The 21,942-nt window shown below is 33.0% G+C and overlaps 1 protein-coding gene across 1 annotated transcript in view; it reads left to right on the forward strand.

The window, feature by feature from the left end:
* Window positions 1–17,414, forward strand: part of NOL10 (nucleolar protein 10) — a 103,208-nt gene extending 85,794 nt beyond the window's left edge. Inside the window, exons 18-21 of the mRNA XM_031951295.1 lie at window positions 1,824–1,997; window positions 2,260–2,507; window positions 12,325–12,427; window positions 16,954–17,414. Coding sequence (XP_031807155.1) covers window positions 1,824–1,997; window positions 2,260–2,507; window positions 12,325–12,427; window positions 16,954–17,073 — 645 coding nt within the window. The 3' untranslated portion in view covers window positions 17,074–17,414. The remainder of the gene's footprint in view (window positions 1–1,823; window positions 1,998–2,259; window positions 2,508–12,324; window positions 12,428–16,953) is intronic.
* Window positions 17,415–21,942: the final 4,528 nt, after the last annotated feature.

The following is a 21,942-nucleotide window of genomic DNA, read 5'->3' on the forward strand; positions in this document are numbered from 1 at the left end:
CTTTAACTGTGAAGATGTTTTCCTAGTTTGTTGTTTCCCTTCTAATCTTGTTTGCATTAGTTTTGTTTGTACAGAAGCTTTTTAATTTGATGTAATCAAAATTTTTTATTTTGTGATCAATAATGGTCTCTAGTTCATCTTTGGTCACAACTTTCTTCCTCCTCCACAAGTCTGAGAGATAAACTATCCTATGTTCCTCCAATTTATTTATAGTGTCGTTCTTTGTCTAAATCATGGACCCATTTTGATCTTATCTTGGTATATGGTGTTAAGTGTGGGTCCATGCCTTAGTTGAGGTGATCTTAAAAGCTTTTTTATAAGAACCTGAGATTAGATGCTCTCTGAGCGTCTGTCTACTTATGTGATTGAAAAATATGCAAACTCCTTTCTCTAATTACTTGGCATTGTGGAATTTCACAAAGTTCAGTCTGTTATCCATTTTCTAGGTGAAAAATAGCTGCTTATCATGTTCTGTTTGCCAATTGTTTCTTTGGATCTGAATTAATCAAATAGCACCTCACCTGTCTGAAATATACTTGAAAAGGAGGAAATAAGCAAAACAGCCCTTCATTTAATCAAAATAAATAAACAAGTTTATATGCTTTTATTCATAAGAAACATCCTTTTTTAGAACCATTCTAGCTAGTTTACATAAATTTCTAAAAGATGCAGCAATATGATTTTGGGCACACAGTAGACTCAAAGCAGTTTTATCAGTGATGGTGGTGATGCTGCTGCTGCCTGCTGCTGCTAGTATAAGGAATGCCTTAGCATTCTGAGAGCAGCTAAAAAGTAATATATGATAGCCAATGAGCACAAGAAGCTAAGGCAAGAATTCAAAATGTATAGCAGTCTAGGTGGTTTTACATCAAGACTAGTAGCCCTACTTACTCATAAGAGTAGATGCTGAGGACATCACTGTTATAATGAATGTTAATAATTATGACCTCAAGTTATTAAATAAATATTAAAGAATATTATTTTAAGAATTAAGAATATTATTTTAAAAATATTAAAGAACATTATTAGGCAATACTAAGCATCATCTGTTAAGAAGGCAGGGATATACATACACATATGTCCATATATACACATATTTAGACACATGCATGAATGCACACAATCATACACATTTGTATACACATGTATTTCAGAAATTTTTTTTTCATCTAAATTAAAATAAAAATAATTGGAATCAGGAGCACGTGGATACTTACAACAATTTTTTCCCAAGGGTTATGCATAATACCAACAATACTTGATGAGAATATGATATTTTAGAGTCTATAAAATACTCTGCTCACTGATTGCCAATGTTTTTCAGTACAGAATGGATAGAACCTTAAGCCCTATTCTCTGAAAATAAATAGGAAAAATTGCTTATGTGGAATATTTCTAAACCTATGTATCTGCATGATTTTTTTCCTTTCAGCCTGAACTCTTAATGAAATATTTGATTGCTATTATATCAGAAATTTCATGATTCATAAAAACACTTTTCTCCCATTAATAATATTTTGAAGAATAATTCCCCCGCACAGGAGAAAATTGTTAGATTTGATCAGGGAAGGCTGAACTATGTTGATTAAGAAATTGATATATTATTTCAATGGTGGTATTTAAAACTTAGGGGCATTTGGGAAATTCTTGAAACTAGTTCTAAAGAAGTTTGGTAATTAAGTAATGTTGGCCGTGTGCAGCTTTTTGTCATGTTATCATTAAAAATTATAATTAAAATTGTTATAAGTGATTTTGTTCAGCTCCATATTTTTCTAAAACTGAATTTAAAATGTGCCAGTCACTTCTCTCTTTCTCTTTCACAGAAATTACCAAACATTCTCAGTGATGATCGATTCAAAGTTATGTTTGAGAACCCTGATTTCCAGGTGGATGAACAGAGTGAAGAATTTAGGCTTCTGAATCCACTTGTTTCGAAACTAAGTGAAAAAAGAAAAAAGAAACTAAAACTCTTAGAGCAACAGGAATTCCTTGAACAAGTAATGTACCTATTTTTTCAAATTAATGAGAATTTTCATACAATTAAGCTGTAAAACAAGTAGATGTTATAGATGGCTGAGACATTATTTTAGACAGTTCTAACTGTTTTATTTGGCATATTTTATTTAATATTAGCTTTCTCTTAAAATTGGGGCGTAGTAGAAATTGTCACATATTCTAATTGGGCAAATGCTAATTAAAAAAAAGAACTAGTTCCTATTTTGGGGAAAAAGTGGTGCCTCTAACTATTTCTGTCTTCAGGAAGAGGAGGAAGAACCGGAAGGAAAACCAAGTGATGCAGAAAGTTCTGAGACTTCAGATGATGAAAAAGACTGGGTTGAAGAGGTCAGGAAACAGCGCAAACTTCTCCGCCAAGAGGAAAAACTGAGGTGGCAGGAAAGGTTTAAGGAGGATCAGCAAACAGTGCTGAAACCCCAGTTTTTTGAGATCAAAGCAGGGGAGGAATTCAGAAGCTTCAAGGATTCTGCAAAAAAACAGAAGCTAATGAAGTAAGTAACATATGGGGTTGAGTTGTGGTCAGGGCTCCAAATGTTTTGCAGTTGGCACATTGCCTATTCAGTCCCCTTGAATAGTATTTATTCCATGTGCATATGTGTATGGTAGAGGCCAAATGTCTTTTATCAAAAAACTCAGGAAACATTAAAACACAAGATATTAAAATGTTTTAAATCTCAGAAGCCAAATTTATGGATACTTAAAAAGATAGTAGAAATTCTCTTGTCTGGTTTTCACTCAAAACATTATTCCCAACCAAGTCTTCATCTTGCCTCTGCTTGAACACTACCACTCATAAGGGACTCTCATTACCTCACCAGAAGTCCTTTCTAATTTTTACAAAATTCCTCCTTATGTTGAGACTGAAGGTTTCCTTTCCCTACCATTTAGATCTAGTTCACTCTGCTGATACCAATTAGAATACATTTTGTCCCTCTTCTATATGAAATATTCAACTATATAAGTGCTTTTTTTTCTTGTCTTCCTCTCTCTCTCTCTCTCTCTCTCTCTTGTTCCAAGTTCTCCCTTTCATTTATTTATGCAGTAGGGTAGTCTGCATAAAGTCAATTATATGATATCCTAGAAACAGAACATAGTAATTTAGGAGCTAACTAATCCTATACTTTCTGTAGAAAGTAATCATGTTTTCTATTGGGACCATAATCTTTACTGTTTCTTCTAAGGATATTAGAAAATTTATAATGACTTGATCATCAACAAATATAAATTAAATTTAAATCAGTGGCATTATTTTATTATTCATGTCAGTTCCATTTGATATGAGGTTAAGTAAAGAGAATGAGATTCTCTTAGTTAATCCAATTCCAAATTATATGTAGGTTGTAAAATGTTAGGTTTCATCTCTCATTAGAAGCAAAGTATTCATAGGACAGATTTGAAATGGGATAAATTCTTCACATACAAGAATGAACTTTTGGATAAGAGTCTGAAGATTTGAGGAAGACAACAGAGTTAGAAGGTAAAAGAAGATTAAGACTAATTAAGGTTAAAGATGTAAAGCTAGGATTATAGGCTGCATAATAGGAGTGATAATTGATGTATATACCTTGTTAATGCCTACTTCATCTTCCACTATCATTTAAATTAGTTTGGCACTTGTTCAACTTTTCATCTTCAGCCATTTGAAAGGAATAATATATCTTCCCTAAAACACTATATGCATTCATGTTTCAAATATCTGAACAAAGACAAGATTAAGTGAAGATAAGACAGATCCTCTTAGAATAAAGTGATTTCTTTTTAAAAACTGCATTTTTTAAGTTTCTTCCTTTGTTTCTCATATCTCAGAAACATTCCATGTTTGTAAACCTCCGTAGTAAATAGCAAGCTCATTCTAAGTAAGTTAAAAGGCCTATTAATCCCTTTTCTACTTTTAGTAGCTATAAATTTATCTATAATCTAACATTACTTTTTTTTTTAAGCCCCTATTTCTTCTGCAGTGATATATTTATTCTGTGGATTGAATTCATCTGATAAATTGCATTTTTTACCTGACTTAGCCAGATACTAAAAGTTTAAAAATTACATCTTGTAGAACTACTGAAAATGGTTTACTTTGGGCTCTACCCATTGTTTTTCTCAAGTAACCTTTCAATAGGACTATGTGAAAGCAAGTGTTTCCAGACTCCCTGTTGTCATAGGAAACCAATATTTGAAGGGTAGGTTGCATAGCTGATCACATTGATTTACTTCCTCCTATGTTTTGAGAAGATGTTAATGTCTTTAAAAAATGCATAGATATTAACTATAGTAGGTACATACGGCAATAATAAAGAATGTTTTAATAAAAGCCCCACCTCTTTTCCTTGTTGTGCAGAACCCTGGTCTTCCAAAGGCTATGTATGCCAGTGGAGGAAAAGACCTAACAGACATCAGCTAAGCTAGAAAATCTTTAAATATGGGTTTGGCATTAGGCCACAGCTCCTGTTTGAAGATCAGCCTACCCTTCTATGAAGAACTTAAATTCCAAAAGGTTGGTCCCCAAGAGTATTATGACATAAATAGTCCAAATCCCTTCTGTTTCCTACATCATAATGACAGTCTTGGAAGAGAGGGTACAAGTATAGTATGAATCACAAGTGTATGAAAGATCACCTAAATATTCTGTTTTACAAGTGAATCAACTCCTTATAGATAGTAAGTCTGTACTCAAAACATTCCTAACAAATAGCTGTTGACTCTTTTTTTTTTTTTTTTTTTTAAGAAAAGTAAAGATCTTCGGATATAACCTTAAGTTTTTCTTCTTTGATTTATTCCCATTCTATTTTTTTTTTAACCCAGTAATACGTCCTTTCTCATCATTTAGATTCTTTTCTCCAAATATTTGTTATCTTACTAAAAAGCACTTCTAATCATTTTAGCCTCTTTTTAGACAGTTGTCTAAATTGTCTTTCAAATATAACTGCACTTTCTCTAATATAGCATTTAAATTATATTTTTTTTCCTAGTGTGCTTTCAAGTGAATTATGGAATGGTACAGGTATACTGCTAAGCCTATTTTAGGCCCTAAATTCTGGGAAAGCTGCACAGTAGCAATTTTTCTCCCCTTGTCGTAACTGATTTCTTTATTCTATTAACATTGAACATTTTCAAATGTCCTTAGATTTTTACAGCTTCTATGTCTGTTCATATTCTTAATTGCTTCTGACTGAAATGGCACTCATGCAGTTATGCTTTAGAAATTGCTGGTTACCAGCCACATTCTAAGTTGACTTTCAAAGAGAGAGAAGTGGAACTTTCTTTAATGTAGAAATCTCAGTACATAGTCCCTGTCAGTGTCTGATCTCTTGCCATGCTTCGTTCTGAAACGTAGCTTGCCTTTCCAAGTTACCCAGACGAAACAAGTTTTTACAAGTGTTTATTGAAAGCACATTGAAGAAGAAACCTGAATTTAAATACCTGATCATAGAAGAAATAAGGTCATTCTTGAAAGATAGTAATTTTATAAATATGTACTTGAAAAATCTTAATTCTCACAAATTTATTTTTTTGTGGAACATTTAGTCCCAGTAGCTCCATATTTACTCACAGCTCCTATGATATGAGTAGATTATAATCCTAAAAGGTTGCGGACATTACTTAGGGAAACATAATTTACTTCTGTGCTATAGTCACATTTCTGATCATAACCTTACCAGAAAGAAAGGAAGGAAGGAAGGAAGAAAAAAGGAAAAATTCATTCTCAATCCTTTCATCATGTATGAACATGATTAGAAAAAGTTCCTAGTACAGATCATTTATAATCAGGTAAAGTCTAGCTCTGGTTTGAAAACCAGAAATTCTCAAATTCAATCCTGGCTTTAGACTTGAATCCCTATGTGGCCTGAGGCAAATCATTTAATATCTACCACTTCTTTCCCCTACCCCATTACCCATCTGTAAGGGATAAATACCTCTGTCTCAGGGATGTTGAAAGGATTAATTATTTAGTTTCTAAAGAACTTTGAAGATGAAAAGTATATTAAAAGTGCTTCTTAACAACATTATTGCTTAGGAAAAAAAAAACTACCACTTTATGCTAACCACATCCCAAATTACATGAAGAAGATACGTTATTCCATTACTACTTGAAAATTGTAGCTAAATTTCCCAAGGTATAAATGTTTAGTTTATTCCCATGTGGATTAGGGAAACTGTATTCAAAATAATTCACCAGAAAAATATTATTTAGTAGAAGAGATGACCCCATTCTCAAGACCCACATCTTGCAGTAAATTAATCAGACTAATTCCAGTCCCACAAGATACAGCTGTTTATTTTCTAATGCCATGGTAGAAGCACAAGTAAACTCATTTTGTGCTCTTGTGAGCCTTTCACATCTTTGTAGAGTATTGATAAGCGCTTTGTATATTTCAATATGAGGATTTAAGAATAAAAGAAAAGTATTATTTTATCCCTTTATATTTAATAGTTATAAGTAAATGTTGAGGCAATGTAAGAGTAGATTGCTAGCAGCATTGGAGATCAGGGTTTTGGTCCTGTCTTTGGCACACTTGCAGTTATATGCTTCTGGGCAAGCCACTGAATTTTTTCCATGCCTCAGAAACAGCTCTCTAAGAATGTAAGAATTCCCTAAATGGATGAAAACACAGGTCCATTTTCTCCCCCCCCAAAAAACCAAACCAATAAATCAGTTGTTTTAACTTGAAAAGAGAGTATTTTTGCTGAGGAGACAAGAGGACCTGGGTGCAAATACTTGCTGTATTACCTACTTTGGGAGCCTTAGTTCTAAAATGAAAGTTTTGGGCATCCCACCTTTGGGCCCAGTGCAGTTTTTCTCATTAACCAACGTAGTGAAAGATTGTGTCATTGTGCCCAACTATGTAAAACTCTTGGTTTTTCAAGGAAACGGAATTGAATAAATTTGTGTATCAGTCCACTAAGTAAATATTTATTAAATTCCTGCTATATGCCAGAAACTGTGGTAAAAGCTGGAGATACAAATGAAAACAATGATCATTAGCTCTCAGGGAATTTAAAATCTTGTTTGTTGGGTTTTTCTTTTTGTTTTTGGGGGAGGCATTGGGCTTAAGTGACTTGTCCTGGATCACTGTCAGGAGCAATTTATAATCTAATGGGGAAAGACTACACACATTTGCAAGCCCTAAAGGTAGTGAGTGGAATGGGAAAAGGGCATCATAAAGTAGAATCCAAAGGAGTACAGCTCCGTAGCATTTAGAGAACAAGTATTACTAAATTAGAGGATTTGTTAAACTTTAATGAAGTCATAAGAAAATCCAAATATGTAAATTGAAATGATATATTTAATCTAGAAAATGTGATACAAGTATACTAGAAACTGAGTTCAAAACATACTTTTCAAAAGGTATTTCTTACAAGGAAGACACCTAGAAAAGTAGCAATGAAAATCTACTAATTCATTGGGTATCTAAATGGTAAATGCTTAAGTTTAATAGATATTTTTTTTTAACAATTTGTGCCAACTATCAACAGTGTTCTCCGCATTCCAAAGGAAATCAGAATAAACAATTGAATAATGACTGGGCTACAACTTGTATTGTAGTTCCTTTGTTTCTTAGTCTTGAATGTCTTAGTGTTTCTTTTGTAAGACATCAGTAGTAACAAAAGACATAGAAACTTAAGTACTAGTGACCATCAAAGTCTTTAAAGATTTAGAAATTAACAGATCTTTGGGCTGAGTTATGAAATTGTACATGTTTATTCTGTCAGATGTAAACTGGGCTCTCATGACTATGTGACAGTCCTTTCATTATCTATAATTACTCTCTCCTTTCCCCTTCCCTCCTAATAGTTTCTACCCCCTTTGTTCAAAAAATTATCTCTCCTCAACTCCCTTCCTTCAATAGTTTTGTGGATGACATTGACTCCTGTTTTCCTGAGAAAGCAGTCTGACATGAGTTGCCTCACCTTTGCACCTTAGAATTTCTTCCTTCATCAGTCTTCTCCAGGTGCAGTGATTGAGCTGGATTTAATTCTTGCCAAATCTGACTCTTTTCTGTTTATGTCCTTGATTCCATCTGTAATGGAGAAACTGATACAAGATAGAGATGAGAGAGTTTTTAATATTTTATTTGAGAGGGAGAGATTGTGCAGGGAGCATGTTGCCCCCAGGGCTGATGTTTCAAAGCATCCCATAGCCAGTGTGAGGTTCCCATGAAATACACACACACACACACACACACACACACACACACGGCCCTTAAGCTATCAGGGTAGATGAATCAGGGGCAGAGTCCCAGCACTGAGAGTGGGAATGGACCATCAATCTGGTTCTGACAGGGTCGGGGGTAGGACCATAAATTTTCATAAATTGGGATTAAGAAGAACAATGACAAAATGGGGGGACGCACCAGACATTCTGATAAATTGGGAAGGTCTGGAGTCATGATGTCTAAGATAGATATCTTTCTCCTTATCTGGATTAAATTTAGGAGGGAGGGATGATGTCACCAGGGGGATTGAGGCAGAACAATTCAGGGAAACTGAGGCAGAACAGTTCAGAGAAACTGAGGCAAAACAATTTAGGAAAACTGAGGCAGGACAATAAAAGGGAACTGTGGCAGAACACATCCACTATCCCCACCATACTGCTTACCATCCTGTTTGGGGCTCCTTAAAAACGAAAGAAACTACAGACTCTCCTCCTTCTCTGTTAGTTTGATCTTTTCCTTCCCCTTCACTGCCACCTTCTAAGAGAGATTAGCCTGTTCCTGCTGACTCTATTTCATTATTAACCACTGGCATAAACTCCAATCCTCTTCTCTTTCTATTTGGATTTCTGCCCCCAATATGTTAATGGAACTGCTCTTCAAACACATGAATGACCACTTAAATATCACATTTAAAGATCTTTTTTTAGGCCTTTTCCACTCTAAATTTCTAGCAGTACTTGATATTTTTTTTTCATTACTTCTTTGTTGATATGTTCTCCTCTGTTGGCTTCTATCTCCTAGTGCTCCTTCTGCTGATGTGACCTCCTATTTCTGTCTCATTTGCAAGTTTATATTTTTTATTTCTCCATGAGTGTGGGTGTTCCCATAGACTCTGTTCTTAGCCTTTCTCCCATAATTTATCTTTTTAGTTTCAACTAATACTTTTATGCATGATTATCAGATCTATATATTCAGCCCTGATCTCTCCTGCTTTGATTCCGCAAGTGAAATTACTATATCTTAAATTTCAATTATCTTTCTCCCAAAACGCCTTTCTAACTCTCCTATTGAATTAATAACTCTCCCCAGACATCTGAGTTCAAAATTTCATTCATGTTTAATTTGTCTCATTTCCATTTGCCAGTGTATACAACCAACAGCTATGTCCTGTTGACTCTGCCTCTGAAATTTCTCTCATATTTTACCCTTTCTAATCTTTGGTTCACTACCGTAATTCAAGAATTTATTGCCACTGGCCTAGACTGTTGTAATCACTTTTGAACTGTTTTTCTTGTCTTCAGTTTTCTCCTTTCTAATGCATCCCTTTCATTATTATCTGACTGATCCTTTTTTTTTTTTTTTTTTTTTTAAGAGAACAATTTAATAGTTTATTAAATGGAGAGATTTACTGGGACCAAATGATCCGTGTTTGGTCCCAGGACTGAACGAGACTATCGTCTCAAAGAATACAGCCCTGAATCTGATTAATCTTTGAACAGATATTGTTATACCACTTCCCTGTATAAAATCGTTCAATAACTCTTCATTGCCTAAAGATATATAAAGTCAGTCATCGAAACTTTAGAAGGGCCTTTGGAGATCCCAACCTGTACTGAAAAAAGATTCCTTGCTATTCATTTTCTGCTTGATGATCTGCAGTGATAGCGAGAGCCTACCGCTTCCCTAGGCAACCTCTCCCTTATTGAAAAGCCCTAATTTTGTAAGACTATAAGTTGCAGAGAAGATGCATTGGTAGGAGTTTCTTCTGAAATCATTTGTCTAATCTCTGTCCCTTTCCTTTCTCATCTTATCCTAATTATTATTATTACTACTATTATTATTATTTTTGCTGAGACAATTGAGGTTAAGTGACTTGCCCAGGGTCACACAGTTAGGAAATGTTAAGTGTTTGAGATCAGATTTGAAGTTAGGGCCTCTTGACTTCAAGGGCTGGTGCTTTATCCGCTGCTCCACCTAGCTGCCCCATCCTATCCTAATTATTAAGAAATATTTCCTTATATCTGGCTTAAAACTTCCTTTTTGCAAATGTCCTTCCTAAAGTATAGCATCTAGAGCTAAACAGTCTTCCACATTTAATCTGACCGGGGATCTAAAAGCAGGACTCTTTATCTCCCTTCATTATGAACTCTATATTCTTATGGCTTTTTTGATTGCTGTGCCATATGGTAGCCAGATTAAGCTTGCAGTCCACTAAATCCCAAGATCATTTTTGTATAAAATTGTGTCTAGTGATATCAATCTAGTCTTGTATTTATATAGTTTATTTTATGAAACATTGTTAAATCTTTGCATTTATTTTTATTAAATTTCATCTCAATATATTTGACATTTATTTTAGCCAATTCAGGTTTTTTTAGATCCTTTATTTTTTCAACATGTTATCTGTCCCTCCAACTGATCTTCTTAGGCATTAAAGGCCAATCATAATCTGTCCCCAGCCTACTTTTCAAGCTTTTTATCTTATTATTTCTTTCAAACACTGCCTTCTAGCCAAACTGGACTAGTGTTTCCTAGCATATTCTTTTGTTACCTCTTTATCCATGTAAGCTGTCACCCAGGAGCAGAATGGATACTCCATACATTTCTAATTGTTGAAAATATTCTCTTTCGATTTTCCACTTCACTGAGAATTGAAGAGATACAAATTAAGACAATTCTTAGGTTTTACCTCAAATTTAGCAAATTGGCCAAGATGAGAAAAACTGGGAATAGTGTTAGAAGAATTGTGGCATGTTAAATACACTGGGGCATTGTTGGTAGAGCTTTAATCATTGGACAACCATTTTGGAAAATAATCTGGAGTTACAAATAAAGAAATTGAAATATCTATACCCTTTGGCCCAAAGATTCTTCTGTTAGATTTAAAACCTAAGGAGGTCATTGATAAGGAGAAAATGCCCATATGCACCTAAATATTTATAGCACTTCTTTTTGTAATAGCAAAAATTGGAAACTAAAGTAGATGCCTGTTGATTGGGGAATAAACAGATTATAGTACATCAATATAATGTGATGTGATGTGAAACTGTGATGTGAAAAAATGGAAAGTGTAACAAATACAGAGAAGCCTGGAAAGATTTACATGATCTGATGCAAAATGAAGTAAGAAAAGCTAAAAATAATATGTAAAACGACAGCATAAGTGGAAAATACAGTTGCCATAAAACAATCAAAAGTGAATGTTGCAAAATTATAAAAAACAAGCATGACTTGAAAGAAATATGAAAATACATACTCTCTTCCATCTTAGAGGTAGGAGTTTTTTAATATTTTTCAGTATATTTTCAGATTTGTTGATTGATTTTGTTAATTTTTTTCCCTTTTAAAAATAGAATATTATTTTAGATGGCTCTCTGAGAGAAGGCATGGGGAAAGGATATTAGAAGAAATTCTTGTGATATAAACAAAAAATATTAATAAAAAATATTTCAAAAAGAAAAATTTTCTTCAAGACCCAAATCAGGTGCTCTCTTTCATGAAACCTTTTCTGCCTCCCCTAGGTAGAAGTAACCCTTCTTTTGAATCCTTTGTCATTCTGTTTGATTTTTTTTGTCTATGTGCTTATCACATGATTTTTCAATGTTACTTATATTAGTTATATAGTCTTTTAACTCTAGTCTGAGTTTTTTGTGAGTGAGTAATATCATTTACTACCTTTATATCTCATCACCTAGCATAGTACATTGAAAATTGGAGGCACTTGAGAAATTTTGAATTGAATTTCTAGAATATGAGGAATATCTACATTTTTTGCTATTTACTGATTTAAATATATGGAGTGTCCCTAAAATCTTACAGTATTTTAAAGAATTAATAGTTTCAATAGCTTAAAATTATAACTTTTGGGAATACCCTGGGTATCATGTGTGTTCATGACATGTATGGGTACTTTTTGGGGGAGGAGGTAGAAGAGCAGCTGAGATTAATTTGCTGAGGATCTTATAGCTAGTAAGTGTTAAATGTTTGAAATTGGATTTGGGACCAGGTCCTTCTGACTCCAGGACTGGTGCTCTATTCACTGTGTGACTTAACTTGAGGATTGACTTTGTTACATTTCATCCTGTCAAATCATAAATTTTTTCCCCTTAATTTTCATCCATTTAAAAAAAAATCTATTTATTTGTTTGTTTTCCAGAAAACCCCTTGAAGATCGTTTGCAGCTTGAAGCAAAACTTGGGACTCTGAATGTATCGGATACCACTGTTGGTAGCAAGCAATTGACATTCACATTAAAGAGGGTAAATTATTTTGACTTAATTTAAATTTTTTTTTAAAGGAAAGTATGGTAGAGAATAGCTTTAGGGCTGTCATTTTTGTGTTTTAAAAGAACTAAAGGCATTTCAGTTACCTAGTGTCACATTTCCCACTTGATTTGTGAGATGCTCTTAACTTTCACAAAAGATTGATCAAGTCTCTGGGATCATTTGGCATATTCTTGACCTCAAATTGGAGCCAGACCTCCCTGGTTTTCTTTCTCTTCTGTAAAATATCATTTCCTATACAAGTATTTCATCATTTTTTTCAGAGCTTTTTTGGACTGTGAATTCATGGACTAAAAGAAGGAGGTCCTGTATTATTAGGAGTCCTGGAAAGTAGCACAAGACTGAGTGATTCAGAAGTTAGCCATAATTCTTTTTTCTAGTAGAGAACAAGCACACTAGCAGTTGTCCATTTACTGAATTGATATTTGCAACTTAGAAATGAAAATCCTTATCATTTAAAGATTAAAGGATATCTTTTATCAAAACAGTGATGTGAACTATAATATCCTGGTGAAATTTAATTTCATTAATTAATAAGAAAAAATAAAGTATAACCAGACTAGTCTAAGATCAGCTCTTCCAATCACTATGTCTGTGTCCTTGGCAAGAAACACACTTAAATCCTCCAGGTTCAGTTTTCTTTTGTGTAAAATGAGAGGGTTGAAGGTCCTTCCTAAGTCTAAACTCTATATGTATTCTATTTTCATTTATTGAAATGTTTATTTTAATATTGAATATTGCCCTAAATTGATCTGTACTTTTAATTAGTGAAGGCTTTTAAATAACTATCTGGAGGTGATATTCTTTTTTAAATTAATCAATGAATACTGCTTTTTAACAGTATTTTTGTTTCTTTTTCTTGAATAATATGCAATTGTAATCTCATAAATTTTTTGCTTATTTCTGAAATTTTTCCTAAAGAAGATATAGGTAGTTTAATAGTAGTAAATAACTTTCACTCTATGAATTGAAAGCATCTTTTAGTCTCTTTGAAAGCATTTCCCAAATAAATCAAAATTTACTTTTTACTAAAAGTGATTTCTTGTATCTGTTACCTATTCCTTATACTTTAACTTTCTTATCATAATTAATCTTGGACATTAAAAAATTGTTACATTATATTTGAAATTCAAGACACATTTTTATTGGAATCGAAGCCATATAGTCCAGTGCTTTTATGTGAGGGACCATCCTTTCATCATTTAAACTATTTTAAAATAATATGTTAGTTCCTATATAGTTCTTTGGCTTAGTGAATATATGCCAGGACTCTTAAAAGTCTTTTCATAAAATTAGAAAATGATTAGCTAGAGCAACTTTTTGTATTTCATGATAAAGTGAATAACATATCTTCCTGACACTGTTTTTATTCAACAAAATACTCCAGAAATTTAAAAATGGAATTATATCAAAACTAGACATAGACAATAACTGACTTGGTTAGGATTATTTTTGCAAATGTTTGGGATAATAGTTGGGTCTACCCACTTAAGAGTTGTGTTTTTATGGGCAAGTGACTTAACTTAGCCTCAGTTTCCTTCTTTGCAAAGTAAACATGACAATACATGAATCACGAAAAATTTACTTTGTATAAAGCAAAGTAATTTTTGATCATGAATGGAAATTTCATGGACAAAAAGAACTTGGGATAGGAAGGTATGGACAGATTTCAGCATAGAAAGAAAGAGCCCCTACTGGTATTTTTCAAAGGTTTTTCTCTCCATTGGTCTTAGCATTTGACTGGACACAGCATTCATTTAAATCAAGAGAATTCAATATATATATTTTTAATACCCATTGTGTGTAAGCTCATGATTTAGTGCTCTAAGAAAAAGATTATTTTGTCCTAACTTTTACTTCACAGAGGGACATATTAAAGCTCAGAGAGGAGAAAAGTCATGGACTTTTTCCAGGCCCATGGTTAGGAAGCAGTTCTCTGAATTTCAGTTTGAGATGGAATTCTAAGCCAAATCTTTGGACTCTGTATCCACTGAAATTTTTTGGCTATATCACATAGGTGTCTGTTATATTTTTGGTTAAATCTATATTGTATTTCTAATTATTCTTTATAAATGTGAACAAATTCTAAGAAATTAAATTGTTCAGAAATTTTAGAGATGAAAAACTTATTTAAAATGGTATTAACCATGTGGAATTCATGAAAAAGTTTACATCTTTAAAACAAAGAAATTATTTAAGTAAAATGTGATATATTTATGTAGGGACTGTGATTCCTGTGAAGCTGCATTCCTGTTGGTATTCATGTTCTCCCCCTTCTTTTTCATAAACTTCTTCCTCCTCCTTCCCCCAATTTCCCTTCCCTGGCAGCTGAAAACTAAGCAAACACATCCCAGATCATTGGAGAAAAGGATTCTGTAATTATAGAGTTTCAGATGTGGAAGGGATCTTGGAAATCATTTAATTCATCAGTTCTTAAATTTTTTATCTTAGGACTCATTTAAGACCAGTCTGGACTTTAGAGAGCTTTTGTGTTTTGGGTTCTGTCTATCACTATTTATTACATTAGAAATCAAAATGTCTCTTAATTTTATAAAAACATATCTTTGCCCTCAGCCTCCCTGAAAGGATCTTGTAGACCTCCGGGGTCCCTGGATCACACTTTGAGATAAAATTAAATCTCATTTTACCCAAGAAGAAGCCGAGGTCCAGAAAAGCGATCTCTGCCATTCAGAGCAGCATATTTAATGATAGAACTGGAACTAGAACCTGTTTCTGACTAAAAACTACATTCTAGCAATTTATTTTCACATTCTCCAAATCTTTGTCTCATAATATGAATGATTAGTGATATTGTCTCATTTAAACTTCACCTCTTTTTGGGAGCAAAAGGAAAGAAAAAGAATATAAAAAACAGTTGTCACTTCGTAAAATTTCAGTAATATATAAACTGTTACCTTTGTCTTAAAGGGCATTTACAGTAATGTGATGTAAGTAGTACCAGTGATATCCAGTTGAATCACTTATTCATAAGCTGCTGGTTAAATTAATATGTATTAGCTTTACAAAGGATAGTGCTATAACTACTCTATTCAGCAATGTGGTGTTCCTCTCAAGGTTTTTATGAGTTTATTGTGAAGGGCAGCTGAGAAAGGGTGATAACGGACAAAATTTTGTTCTGGTATTTCACTTAAATAAAGATTTCTTAATAATGTACATGCCAGTTTCTATAATTTTTAATACTATGTTTAGACAGTTCACTTATATTTTTTGAGATTGTTAAATTCAATATAAATTTTTACTTTGGGTGAGAAAATGTTAAAGTCTAATGATAATTTCATTTTTCCTAAAATTTGAATAAAAAGTAGTAAAGCATCAAGCAGATGCTATAGAGGAATATAGGCAAATAATTTTTGGAATAAAGTAGAACTCTGACATATAAACAAAATTAGTTTAGACTCTATAATGTTAGTAAGATTCAAATGTCCCATAGTAATGCTAATGATAACAGTATTACTACTTATCACTGCTGCTTATTGCTTTAAAGTTTGAAAAAAATGCTTCATATACATCATCACATTTGAGCCTTTCAATAGTCCTGTGAGATAGGCTCTGTAGATAGAATGACCCTCTTCATACAAATGAGGAAAATGAGTTTCAATTAAGTGATTTATTCATTGTTATACATATATTTTTGTCAGAGACAAAAATCTGAATCGAGGTGTTCTTGACCTTAACTTTGATTCAAGAGTTAGTTATATTTTCTCCATTCCATTCAGCTATTATTTTAACCTGACTCTGTCTCCATCATATTTCCACAATTTATAATACATCAGGGTTATTATTCTGTACTCACTTTCTGAGCCTATGATATAGTTTTTGGAACATCATCAGTGAGGACAAATCTTCATTCCTTAAAGGCTAATTTGATTTTATGGAAATAGGCAGAAGTGTTTGAAAGCTTAAGCTTTAAAAAATAAAACAGATAATCAGCTAGGAAATATTGCTTTTGTTTTGAGATAGAGAGAATGCTGTTAAGAAGAGTTTGAATACAAGAAAAAGTATTCACAGGATGTGTTCACCCTGCTAGCCTTATATAGTTGGACAGTTGTGTCATCAATTTATAGACTTTCAGAATTTGAAAGAGGACCAGAGAAATCATCCAGTCCAACCACTGCCATTTTGTAGGTGAAGGAACTGAGGATCAGAGAGGGAAAGTGACACAAAGGCATAAGGTGAACTAGTGACAAAGCTGGGACCAGACAGAATACAGATCTCTTGATTCCTTATACAGTATTATTTTTACAATTTTTCTTACTCCTCATTAAAGGGCCTTTCTCTGTACTGTGTGTATTAGTAATGTAAATCTCTTTCCCTGTACTGTCTTCCACCACAGTATTCTTTCCTGAGTAGAATGTAGCCTTACCAACTTAAACTAGCCAGAATTCAGTAATATTTCTTTTAGCAAGGATGAATGGATTTGGGTGACTCTGGAAGGAAAAGTTGGAACTTTACCTCTTCTTTTCTTTGTTTAAATTTTTTAGTCTGAGCAACAGAAAAAGCAACAAGAAGCTGAGAAGCAGCATCGACAAGAGAGAAAAAGACTTCGCCGTTCAGCTGGACACCTTAAGACTAAACACAGAAGAGGACGTCCATTTCATTGATTGTGGAATTCCTGTCCCCAAACTGCTGATTGTGAACTATTCCTTAATATACACAATGGAGTGGGAGGGGAGAAATGGAATGAAATTTTACTGTTACTACAGGATATTAGATAAAAGAAAATGGATGTTTTTTTAACCCTGTTTGAATTATTGAGACTTTTGTAGCTATAAAGATATAACAATTCATTTTCTACCAAAGTCTGAGATTTGGACTGTTATGAATCTGTATATATTAAGTAGTTATTGTATAATTTGGAGGGTATTGTTTGTAAAAGTTGTTATTCGCAAAGAAACATTATTTCTTTACTATAGTTTTAATCAAGTAAACTGACTGAACTTTTTTTTTTTTTTTTAAGCCTCTTGAAATGTGTACCATCAAAAACTAAATTTACCTAAAGTGTTTATTCTGTGTCAAGATTTGAGTTCAGGATTTAATTCTTTTCATTCTGTGTAACATGACTTTTTGGTACATTTGTGATTATATTTATTTAAATCTAGGAGGGATAGAGAGGAATGGAGTGGTTTTATTGTTACTGTTTTGTTGAGACCACTCAGAATTGAGAGGAAAATATAATATCAAGGAATATATTATATGAGAGCGAGCATATGATCTAGAAATAAGTCATTATTTTTCTAACTCGAGCATGGAAGTTTTCACTAATCTCTGCACCTAAGTTAAAGGTGAACTTTCTGGAAGAAACTGATTGAAGTGAATATTCTTCATATAAGAAATGTGTTCCCTTTCCTCTATGGCTCTTAGCTTATTATCTAAATATCACTTTATTTTCTCAGGTTATTTTCCCCATAAACTCAAACTTAACAATACACATTTTCTTGAGGGTGAGTATTTTATTTTCATGTTGCTTTATTAAAGAACTTAGGAACATGGGAAAAAATCAGAGTAGGTTTTGGAGTTCACTAGTCTTTAGACCTAAGTTAAAGGTGAACTAAACTGATTGAAATGATTACTCTTCATATAAGAAATGTATTCCCTTTCCTCTTTGGCTCTTAGCTTACTATCTAAAAATTGCTTTATTTTCTCAGGTTATTTTCCCCATAAACTCAGACTTAAACCATACACATTTTCTTGAGGGTGAGTATTTTATTTTCATGTTGCTTTATTAAAGAAATTAGGAACATGGGAAGAAATCAGAGGCCAGCTATATTTCCACTGAAGAGTACAGACATGTCTCTTATAATTCTTTCATGCTTTCCTTATGTTATGTTTCCTTATGTAACTTTCCTTCTTTTGAGGAATGAAGTGGTATGTGGAAGGAGCCAGAAAGCCTTGTTACATTAGCAGGGTCAGAAGTTTGGCAAAGGGCTTGTTTTATTTTTTCTATGAAAATAGGGTGCTGCCGAGATAATAGAGTAGAAGAATGAAATGGATCAGTACATATAGGTAGTACTGGGACTCACATAAGCCATAAGAGCCAAGAGAAAAAAGTCACTCTTCTTTCCTATGTAACAGACTCATAAGGATCATCTCAAGTTGGCCCTTTGCTCACTGTTTGAAGACTTGAAGAAGAAAGTTATGAAAAGTTAAAAAGTCTAAATTGCATAGTGTCTTCATAAACACCCGTTTGGCTTTTGAACTTTTAATTTATAAGCTTTAATAATAGGTTTGTAGATATGATAGAAACCTATAAATACTGCTTAATGACATTAAATTTTCTTCTTATAGAAGATGTATAGAATTCAGTTCTGCTACTGGACACTTTTTACCTTTTTTGCCTACCCTACAATAGTATATTTAACTGGCTTAATGGACTGCCAGACTTGATCCTGTTGTCTTTTTGAACCTTCTCCCCTCTTTTAAATAATAATTAGCAAAGATTTATTAAGAACTTAACTATACATTGAATTAAGCATGGAAGATACAAAGAAAAAGTAGAAATAATGCTTGCCCTCAAAGAAATTATGTTCTTAATGGAAAGGGGAAACAGAATGTACATGATAGATACGTACAATGTGTACAAGATATATATATAGGTTACATTTAGAAAGGGAAGCACTCAGGTGAGAGGGCAGAATGCACTTGGGCTGAGTCCTGAAGGAAGCTAAGGATTCTGAAAGGTGGAGATAAGTAGAGGAAAGCCTTACAAAATAAGACCACATACATACAATTCCTATAGTGGTCTGGTCCCTCTGTTTTCCTGTCTGTGGTAGACTTCTTCAGTATGAGATTCAAACACTCTCTTCTCCCAGTTAAAAAAAACTGTAAACATCATGAACCTAATTATAGGTATATTAGAGCCTATCTTTGGTCATGAGTAACAAATAAAAGAAATATAATAGATCAACCTTGGAAGAAAAACTCACTTCTAAATTAGAATGGTAAATTAGAGTTTTGAGGTTTTAGTCCTCCTCCCTTTCATCCTTCCCCTCCTCCTACTGTGTAGTGTACTTCAGTAGATATTAGTGAGCCTTTTTGAGGATAAGAGGATAACTAACTTTACAAATATTCTTTATCATAATTATATAAATCTGACTCAAGAATCAAATCAGAAAGCTGGTGGCTTTCTATCATATCAGAGGTTCTTAACTTTCTTGTTATCATAGATCTTCTTTCAAAATAATTTTTTTAAATGCTTAAAGTACATAGGATTATAAGAAAATCAATTATGTTAAAATACAGTTATGAAATTTTATGTTTTGTAACTTGGAATCTATAAACTGTGTGTGTTGGGGGGGGGGGGGGTGTGGGTGTGGTATATAAGGTTCTCAGCTTAAAAACCCCCTGTCCTAGGTTTTTTTAACATTTCTATTGCTGTCAGTGTAGCACTTGACTTGTCCACTAGCTACATGAGACTGGCCCCATTGCCTGTGTGACATACTTCTATTTCCTTTAAACCTTTTGTACCAAATAATGACTTGTAATACATTACATTCTGCTTATCCTCGGTATGCACCCTCTCCCTTTGGATCATTCATTCTTTTGATTCTTCTGCAAATCTGGGATAATTTGCAACTTTATATAATCATTGGAAGAATTTTGTTGTTAAAAAGATATGTTTTGTGTCTAAGATCAACCCTGGATCACTGAAAGCATTATGCAATCCATTCTCTGTTCTTTCTCTTGTTGAATTCTAGACTACACTTCTGTAGTCTCTGAATAGTCTGTTCTGCTATAACACTCGTTTTTAAAATGTGGATTTGTTCTAGTGATATTGATAGATATTAGGAAATAATTTATATATATAAATATAATATATTGCAAACTTCATGTTTACTTATGCATTATTTTATCAGAGACAAACAAAAAATTGTATCTAGCAATCCTAGCACAAAACAAACACTGTTTTACTGTGGGTATTGTCCAGCAGATTAAATAACACTTCATAATAGCTCACTAGCTATAACTCTTCCCAGACTCACTTCCATATGCAAAATTAAGATCTTTTCCAAGGCAAATCCCATATTAATTGTATATTATATGGATCAGTTCTGCTCTGGACTAAGAAAGGCCAGTCCAGCTCTCTCTCCTCCCTCCCATGTGGGTCATATCCTGGCCTGGCAAAAACTGTACTTTGCCTTAAAGAAATTTGAGCTCAAGTGGGGCAGAATTCTGAGGCCATTGATATTGCCACTATTTTGTATTTATGTAATATATATACACACACACATATATATTATATATAAAACTGCATTTGTTCCTTTTTTTTTTTTTAAACATGGTACCAAAGAAGGTATTGAGTTTTATTCTCAATATTGAGTTTTATTCTCAATCCCATTTTTCTTATAGGCTATATCATTTTTATTGCTCAATTTTGCATAATGCATTAATTTTTTAGGGAAGCTTTTTTTTTTTTTTTTTTGTATTATAGCAGAACTTGACTATAAGATCTGGCATTCTGTAACAGTTTTCAGTTAATTTGCAAATCCTTGACCCTGGACAGGTCACTTAATCTCTCTCAGCCTCATTTTCTTCATCTACAAAATGGGAATCATAATGGCACCTGCCTCAAAGCTGTTATTGTGAGATTCAAATAAGGTATTTAAAGCACTTAGCATATTTTAAAATGCTTTGTAAATGCTAGCTACTATTATTATTTTTGATAGTGAATATATAGTAAAATTTGCTGAAATTTGAGTGCATCAGGATTTTATGAAGACCCTATGTAAATATATATTTACTTTGAACACAAAACTTCAAACTTTTTTGTGATTCAGAGGAAAAATTGAATGTTGACCATCTAATAATATTGGTAAAGTTCAGAGAAGTTTCCCACTCCTTTCTTGTTATTGTTGCTCATTGGTTGTACTGCTAATACATTTTGGTACTTGGGAATTGAAGGACTTGAGCTTTTCATTTTGCTAAAAATTCATATTTTTAAAAATAACACAGAAATATAGGTATATTTTAAAAACTATTCTCAGAGACCCATCCTTAGTATTATTTAAACACAGATTATGTAGAGAAAAAAATTGGACAATGATCATTTGAAATTCTGAAATTTGAAAATTGAAATTTTTTTAAAAACATTTTTGTTAGATTTTTTGATAGATTACAACATTGATTTTTCTTATTTAAAGACCAATTTTGATTTTGGAATGTTTTCTAAACTTAGGTTTAGTTATATGCCTCTGTCATTCAGTTGAAACATAAAGGCATGGAAATTAGACTGATTTTGTTTTCTTGAAAGTGTAGGAAATGATAGTTCTCATCTTACCTTTTTATGATGAGAAACATTCTACTCATTTTCAACCAGAGAAACAAATACCCAGCTATTAGATTATTAAGTTGATAATGTAAATAAAGTCCATAGGCACAAAAGATCCAGATTACTTATATTTTTTTCATTTAAATTCTTTCTAGAGCCTAAAATGGACCTGGAAGGTTGTGATCTTTAATTACTATTTTCAAGA

Source organism: Sarcophilus harrisii, chromosome 2, assembly GCF_902635505.1.
Source record: "Sarcophilus harrisii chromosome 2, mSarHar1.11, whole genome shotgun sequence".
Taxonomy (NCBI): domain Eukaryota; kingdom Metazoa; phylum Chordata; class Mammalia; order Dasyuromorphia; family Dasyuridae; genus Sarcophilus; species Sarcophilus harrisii.